General features: G+C 39.3%; 1 protein-coding gene across 1 annotated transcript; it reads left to right on the top strand.

Moving 5' to 3' along the window:
- Nucleotides 1-240: 240 nt before the first annotated feature.
- LOC138980620 (uncharacterized) lies at nt 241-5627 on the top strand. Its single transcript, XM_070353544.1, has 3 exons — nt 241-547; nt 2080-2232; nt 3731-5627. The coding sequence occupies exons 1-3, from the start codon at nt 274-276 to the stop codon at nt 3967-3969; spliced, it is 666 nt and encodes a 221-aa protein (XP_070209645.1). The 5' UTR covers nt 241-273; the 3' UTR covers nt 3970-5627.
- Nucleotides 5628-8697: the final 3070 nt, after the last annotated feature.

Raw genomic sequence — 8697 nt, 5'->3', positions numbered from 1 at the left:
TGAAGAGTTTTGTTGTGACTCATGGCATGTCAACCTACAGAGGCAATTTCAGTAATCGTTTAGATCCAAGTTTAACGGACAAGAATAATATTTTTGACAAGAGTAAAATCAAAGGAACTTTCGGCGACTTTTTTCTCGTAGAATTGAACACAGTAAAAGTGTCTTTCCAAAACTGGACCCAACACCCCTGTCAGGCCTGCGACAGGTAAACTCGTCCCCTGACCGTGTCGTTTGTTTTGCCTCGCTTTCAAGGCATTCCCGTCAACTTTCAAGATGGCGTTGACGCGGACCAAGCGGTTGGTGACGATATTCGGGCTGGTTTTCACCTGCCTGGCTTTCGTCTGCATGGTCGTCGCCTTTTCCACACCACACTGGCTGGAACGATTTCCTCACAAGCGAAACACGCGCGTGTTCGTGCGAATGGGGCTATGGGAGGCATGCTTCAATGAATGGACCTACTACAAAGATTACCTGGGAAAGCAGTACAACGGGTGTTGGTGGATCTTTCACTTTGAATACCGACCTGTGTGGCCCTGGCTCAACCCCCGTAAGTATTTATTTCAGTTGTTTCTAAGTGTGTAAAGTTGCTAGGATTTAACGGCTATAAGGTCTCGGCTAAGCCTCCAAAGTTAGTGTCAACTGAGAAAACTTTTTGCGCAGTCCAAACTAACTTATCCATGCTTCCAATACCGGAAGTAAAGTGACAAACTGAAAAGAATACAGAAGTAGAGTGGGCAGGTACATGATCAGGTAGACGAATGCACACCTGTAAAGTGTAAGTGATGAGACCCTGGTTGAATGAACTAATGCAACGGCTATTCAACCTTTCATGTGAGAACGATGAACTGTAAAAGAAACCAGGTGGAAGAAGAAACCGTCAGTAGTTAAAAACACTTCGACTGACTTTCGTATTCTTCTTACTCTTAGACTTAGACTTAGTGCAACATTTGTGTCATAAAATGATAAAGTTCAAACTTCAGGGAATGGTGTTCACATGAGGAACCGGCTGCCTATAAATTTAAACAATTCATTTTAAATTACCAGATTATGGGAATTTCTTGAATACATGGGCAGGACGTCACCCCTCCTTCTCATGAAACCTCCCCACAATAGTAGAATGAGTAAGCAATTTCATTTCTTCTCCATTGAGTCTCATCCCTGAACTTTGGGTTAGGCCAATTTAAGAACAAAAATTTGATGTTTCTGAGTCCTCGACTAACTAATTTTTTTCCTCCCAACTCCAGTAATTAAAATTAAAATGTCAAAACTTCATTGCAGACTTTCCAATGGCAGTTAGTGAGTAAACCAGCTCGCACAATTTTCGGCTTTATGCCCCTGTCCAAATAAAAACAAACTTCACTCTCAAAAGTAACTGGCCTACAGATCATGTTTTTGGTCTTGTCATCGTAAAGAAACCTTTTCATTTTGTATGTTTTTTGAATTTTTTGTTTTGTTGGGGGGGGGGGGGGGGGGGGGGGGCTTATATTAATGATACATTGCTGCCAAGACCATCTCTCAAATTTGCCCAGTAGTGATGCCACATGCTGAAAGAAGGGTGAGCATTTTGAGCTCTGTTCCTCATGATAATATACATGTACCTCATAGTACCGCAAGGCCAAGTCAATCTTGAAAGTGGATCGATTGGCTGTTCTTCAGTCTTCTTCTGCGTTCGTGGGCTGAAACTCCCACGTGCACTCCTGGTTTGCACGAGTGGAATTTTACGTGTATGACCGTTTTTACCCCGCCATTTAGGCAGCCATACGCCGCTTTCGGAGGAAGCATGCTGGGTATTTTCGTGTTTCTATAGTATAACCCACCGAACTCTAACATGGATTACACTTACAGGATCTTTTTCGTGCGCACTTGGTCTTGTGCTTGCGTGTACACACGGGGGTGTTTGGACACCGAGGAGAGTCTGCACACAAAGTTGACTCTGAGAAATAAATCTCTCGCCGAACGTGGGGATGCACTCGCGCTGACAGCGGCCAACTGGATACAAATCCAGCGCGCTACCGACTGAGCTACATCCCCGCCACGGGCTGTTCTTCAGTTATGTGATTCAGTGATTGTCTGTTGCAGCATGGTTCCTGGCGATTCAGATCATGATCACACTGGCGATGATGTTACATATGATCACCATCGTCTTTAACATCTGCTACTTCGTCGGCAGTTGTCCGCCGCATAAAGAGCGAAATTATGTCTCTGCATCGTCGGCTATGATGTTTGTTGCAGGTGAGAATTTGTAACATTTTGTGTAGCTTATGTTGAGACTGAAAGTTGTACAATACATCAGCATCAAGTGTAACAAATGACAAATGTTTTCATATCTTTTAGTTTTACAACCTTAATTGTTCTTCTTTTTGGAGGGGGGGGGGGGGGGGGAATCAAAACTCTTAAGAAGAGAGCTTACTCTGAGTTAGAGGATGATGTAAAGCTTTTCAGTTTGTGCATTGTCTTTACTTCAACTTCAAGCGAATGGGTGTTTTATTTATACATTTATTTAGGTTGGACTGTTGCTAAGAGATATATATCTCTGTATTTGCTGAAGTGACAATAAAAGTTTCAGTAGTTTTGTCGTCCTGATGTCACTTTTCCCTCCCTGGCATAAATACCTGCTTTGTCGGAATGACTGCAATTTCACCAGGAAAAAAGGTTCACACGGCAAGTTGAAATAAATTTTCTTTTGATTTGGTTTAAACACAATTTTATTCAAAATACATGACATGAAGCAATTGACAAAAATGCAGCTAGGACACGAACTCAAACAAATGCTTATTTGACATGACCATAACAATGCTAAGTTACACAAGTTTTCATGATGGTGGACAACACAATTATTAACCAGAAGAACAAAATGTAGGAGGGGGGTATGGGGAACTTAATCAAAACAGGAGGATCTACAGGGGGGGGGGGGGGGGAGTGAGACTAGGAATGAAGCGCGTGAGAAGAGAACATCGATGCTGAGACAGTCATGCATTAAGTAAGTTCAGATAAATGTACATTTTCATGGAGAGGGCAGCATAAATCGTTATGAATGTATCAAAGAAAGAAGAAGTAAAAAAAAACCACACACGAAATTGACAACCGCAAAACAAAAACCCAATGATGATTATTACTTATGTTATATGTAATTGATGCAACAACACTGAGAGGCGGGCTTACGTTCTCCTGCACACAAACATACACAATACCAGTACGTGGGCTAATCCTTCAAGTTAGTCGATCAGATTCAGCAATAAAGGATTGGACCTACTCGAAAATCAATGTATTTATGCGAAATGAATGTTGCTCGCTGCCTCTTAATGTTTCCACGTGTCTAAAGTTGGCAGGCAGTGAGTTAATTGTGGACGTACGGGCATTTTCAAACAACGTGCAGTATAACAAGTAATGTTCAGCTGTTTCGTTCTGGTTACAGCACGCACACTGTGGGTTGTCTTTTAAATGGCGTTTGCATAAATCGGAATTAAGGTTACTCATGTTTAGACGCATTCTGCTGTGTTGTATTTCTACCTGTCTTTTTCCAAAATAATAATAAACTGGCACATAATGATGAGGACTTTGTAAATAATGCTTAAAGTCGCTAATTGAGTTTGTGGTTTTAACCACATCAGGCAGATCATTCCATAAAATTGTAGTTAAAAAAACAAACGAGAGAGACCAAGATGATTCAAAGAAGGCACATTTTGTGGAGTATGTTCAGGAAAATGCATGTCTCTTTCTCTGTTTTCAGCGGCCTTCATCACAATATCAGTGATCATGTTTGGGGTGAAGGCCGATGTGGATCGACAGTGGCTGCCCAATCCAGACTCCAACTTTCTGTCCTGGTCCTTCGGTTTCTGCATCTTATCTGGATTCTTCTCCATATTCTCCGGCATGTGCCTGCTCTGCGACTATCTCCGGATCGGCGTTGAGAAGAAGAGGGAAAATAGTCGGCCAGCTTTTGCAGTAAAGTCCAACCCCAGATACTAATGCTGTTTGCAGCTGAGAGGGAGAATTAGAGGATGGATGAAGAGTGAGTGAGTGTGATTCTATGTTATAATACATATCAAAGTAAACATATCAGAATGCTGAAAAAGTCAGAGAAAAGACTTGATTTTTGTGTAGCCCGGGCTGCTATTATAGTGATTAGATTTTCTGGTGCTGATGAATTTAATAGTAGAAAATTACCTGCAGAAATCTGAATTTTTTTAAGCTGCTTTTGGTTGACAGGAGTTTAAAGCTGTACTACAGGCTCTGTCACCGTCAGGTTAATGATTGAGTCAGGTGCTTTACACTTACAGTACGACTTGGTATGAGAGGTTACCTCAGATCGTTATAGCAACTCAGGCTTTTGCTGGTCTCCCAAAAAATATTAATTGAGGAGGGCTAGGGAGATGATATAATAACTATATTAGGTGAAATTTGCACGTTTAGGTGTGTGCCTCATATCGTTATAGCAACTCAGGCTTTTGCAGGTTTCCAAACATTTGTTAATTGAGGCGGGAGATAACTATATTAGGTGAAATTTGTGTAGAGCTTACATTGTGTACAGATCTGTAACATTGTTATGTATCGGGAGTATATATTTACCTTATGGACATAATTGCCTTTTGTACATGATCTACTACTGTCATTCCCTTTATCGATAGTTTCTCCTAGATTTATTTTTTCTCGCCTTCGCGCCCCCCCCCCCCCCCCCCCTTTTTTTTTGTGACAGTTATTTTTGTTTTTATGCACTGTATGGTATGCATGTTTGTGTGTGATTGTGAAAGAGAAGCGTGTACTGACAGTGACAGAATGTGCGATAGAGACTGAAAGAGAGATTATGTGTGTATTGTTAGCATATTTTGAAACTGCCCTTTTTTTCTTCTTTTTTTTTTACAGTTCTGCAGCAGGAATATTTGTTGACGGTATAAGTAAAAGAAATAGATAACTTTTTGTTCATTTAATTGTATTTTTGATATTTAAATAATTTTTTGAACACAAAATCGGTCTTTGTTTTGTACATTCCATTCACCCTTTTTCTAATACAATCATCTTCTTTCCTACCCCCCGCGAGTTGAGGGAAGAATTTACCCGATGCTCCCCAGCATGTCGTAAGAGGCGACTAACGGATTCTGTTTCTCTTTTTACCCTTGTTAAGTGTTTCTTGTATAGAATATAGTCAATTTTTGTCAAGATTATAGTCAAGCAGTATGTAAGAAATGTTAAGTCCTTTGTACTGGAAACTTGCATTCTCCCAGTAAGGTAATACATTGTACTACGTTGCAAGCCCCAGGAGCAAAATTTTTGATTAGTGCTTTTGTGAACAAGAAACAATTGACAAGTGGCTCTATCCCATCTCCCCATCGCGATATAACCTTCGTGGTTGAAAACGACGTTAAACACCAAATAAAGAAAAATCTTCTTTCCTTTTCCAAATCACTTGCAGAACATGATTTTCTATCAGTTATTATCATTGCTATAGAATTTTTTAATTTTTTTTATATATATATAAAGTGTTTCTCAAGCGGAAGCATGTGTAAAGTTACAGTTTACAAGATCATATTTTATTTTGCTTTTGGCAAATGTATCACATACTCTGCATGTCATGATAGTCTTTCTGTAAAAAGGAATCTTTTTTTTTCAATAAATTTTGAAAAAAATAATGCTAGGTATGCTTTTTTCAGCAGATGTGTAGCATGCATGTGTATTTTACTCTAACAAGCAGTACAAAGTACAGACACAAATCATGGAGCACATACAGTTTATTGTGTGTTACCATCAACAACACATTACAAAAACCATTCATGTACAACATCAACATGCAGGATGTCCATCTCATAACTTGGTGACCGGTTCTAAATTATCACTATCAGGTAAAACAAAAAACTATTTTTCCCGTTTCTTGACTGACCCTTTTTTTTCCTCCCGATGTTAGAGCTCTTTTTGATCCTTCAATTTTTGTTTATTAAAAACAACATAACTTGATTTTAACAACTTTACAAGGAAAGCTACTTTTCTCTGACATCCATGAGCCACAACTTGCAATCTTTCCAGTAAATAAAAAGCCACATGGGGCTGTGTAAATAAAATAAAAACTTCTATCCAAAACAAAATTTGAATAGTAACTCGACCTACCTGAGCCTTTTCATCAGAAAAACATTTCTTCGTTTTGGTTTACACACAAATTAAACGTAAGCATAGGAGTGACATTGGTTAATTAATATAGTGTACAAGAGTAATTGAAATTTGCACATTTCAGGAACAAAAATGGCAGAAAACAATTTTCACAAGAAGTAAGACATATCTACATATGTTAGCGAAGAACTAACAATATCGAATTAGCGACAATTAAACTTTACAGATCAAGATATATATATACAACAATAAGAATGACCAAACACAGGCAGTTTTTCATAAGCCCAAATCAGGACATTCTTTAAATTGTCCACAGCTGTGAAGCATGAGGCTTAGTTTAAAACATAGTCTAGACAAATAATGATAAAACCTGAGTGGCCCCTGGACCCCTGCTCCAAATTGGAACCGCCCCCTTATCCACAACTAGGTCTGCCCCTGATTGTTATATTAATAATTAAGTAACACACAAATCCAGCTCAGCTGTCTAGATGTCTGGGAAGCACGAATTGTACTGGATGCAAATATGAATGGGGATGGCAAAGAAGAAACAATAAGAAAGAAAAAGAGGTAATCTTGAACTTTAGCGGGTTAAATTCATAGCTCATAATTCAGAACTTGACTAAATGTAAAAAAAGAGGTGGTGTTGTTAAAAATTGGGATTGTCATTGTACGAAACAAGGTGACAAAGGACATTGGGAACCTGTGAGGCCCCTGTACCTTCATTATTTTAGTGTTTGTAGCTGCTCATGAAACATTTTATGTGAAAAAGGAAGGAGCAGCTGCCTTACTTTGTACACTAAACTCAATTTGGAATGCTCAAGTACAACTAAGACACCAGTGTTGATATGTTAGCAAGGAACACACAAGCTGCCTTAATTTGTAGAAAAACACAAAACTCAGTTTGGAGTGTCCAGGAACTACCAATTAAGACACCAGTGTAGATATGTTAGCAAGGAACGCACAGCTGCCTCAATTTGTAGAAAAATTACAAAACTCAATTTGGGTTGTCCAGGAACTACCAATTAAGACACCAGTGTTGATATGTTAGCAAGGAACGCACAGCTGCCTTAATTTGTAAAAAAAACCACTCAATTTTGGAATGTTCAGGAACTACTAAGACAGCAGCATTGATATGTTAGCAAGGAACGCACAAGATGCTTTAATTTGTAGAAAAACACAAAACTCAGTTTGGAGTGTCCAGGAACTACTAATTAGGACACCAGTGTAGATATGTTAGCAAGGAACACACAGCTGCTTCAATTAGTAGAAAAAATACAAAACTCAATTTGGGTTGTCCAGGAACTACTAAGACACCAGTGTTGATATGTTAGCAAGGAACGCTCAGCTGCCTTAATTTGTGAAAAAACCCACTCAATTTGGAATGTTCAGGAACTACTAAGACAGCAGCATTGATATGTTAGCAAGGAACGCACAAGATGCTTTAATTTGTAGAAAAACACAAAACTCAGTTTGGAGTGTCCAGGAACTACTAATTAGGACACCAGTGTAGATATGTTAGCAAGGAACACACAGCTGCTTCAATTAGTAGAAAAAATACAAAACTCAATTTGGGTTGTCCAGGAACTACTAAGACACCAGTGTTGATATGTTAGCAAGGAACGCTCAGCTGCCTTAATTTGTGAAAAAAAACCCACTCAATTTGGAATGTTCAGGAACTACTAAGACAGCAGCATTGATATGTTTAGCTGCCTACATTTGTAGGAAAACACAAAACTCAATTTGGAATGTTCAGGAACTACTAGACACCAGCATTGATATGTTAGCAAGGAACGTACAAACTCATCACAGACATGAACAGGTAGGTATAATATCGCCAATTCAAAACCAGTTTTACATTTTTCAAATCATCTTTTTTTCATATTTACAAAATCCTGGTCTTCACACGACCACACATGTATACAACTTGGCAAAGTCACTGCCTAACACTGACCAACAAGCAACAGTACACAACCAAGGTCAAAATGTACAGCCAGAAACACACACGCAGCAACTGAGCTGCAGGTAGTCATAATTTCACAATCATTAATAATACACTGTGACCCACCTTACAAGCAGTATTTCCTGCTTTTTTTGTGTCATGGTGGGGAGGAGGAATTACGCTTTTTTGCTGAGTCAAAACAGGTCAGTATTAGCTAGTGGACCCTTCTATGACTTTATCTTCCAACTCAATGTTTTTATGAAGCAAATGTAAGTTAACATTAGTTGTAACCCAGCCTGCTAAAAAATGCATGATACAATGTCAGTGCAACACTATAAGAACACTGTCACATATGGATCTACGCTTTAGCAATTAGTATTGATTAAGGCAGGGGCGGATTGGGGGGGGGGGGGGGTGTTACAGGGGTTCCAGACCACCCCCGGCTGTCAAAAAATAAAAAAATGAATACTAACTTTAAAAGAAATAATGAGTGGCTGCTGACACCAGTTGATCATGTTGAAAATCAAGGATAAGCCATAAATTGTTCATAAAATAGCTAAATCTCTTCAACTTTTTGCCCCCCAGAGCTCCCAACGGGGCCTTGCCCATGTACCCCACAAGGGATCTACCCCCCCCCCCCCCCCCCCCCTCTGGCTTAA

The sequence above is a fragment of the Littorina saxatilis genome, linkage group LG11, assembly GCF_037325665.1.
Source record: "Littorina saxatilis isolate snail1 linkage group LG11, US_GU_Lsax_2.0, whole genome shotgun sequence".
Lineage (NCBI taxonomy): Eukaryota > Metazoa > Mollusca > Gastropoda > Littorinimorpha > Littorinidae > Littorina > Littorina saxatilis.
Note: the sequence above shows the minus strand (reverse complement) of the source record. Positions and strands in the feature narration are given on the sequence as shown.

Excerpts from the sequence above, each read along its gene's own strand:
- LOC138980620 (XM_070353544.1), top strand. The coding sequence starts at position 274 with ATGGCGTTGACGCGGACCAAGCGGTTGGTGACGATATTCGGGCTGGTT. Across the intron at positions 548-2,079 it reads GTGGCCCTGGCTCAACCCCC|CATGGTTCCTGGCGATTCAG; the intron begins GTAAGTATTTAT and ends TGTCTGTTGCAG. Across the intron at positions 2,233-3,730 it reads GGCTATGATGTTTGTTGCAG|CGGCCTTCATCACAATATCA; the intron begins GTGAGAATTTGT and ends CTCTGTTTTCAG.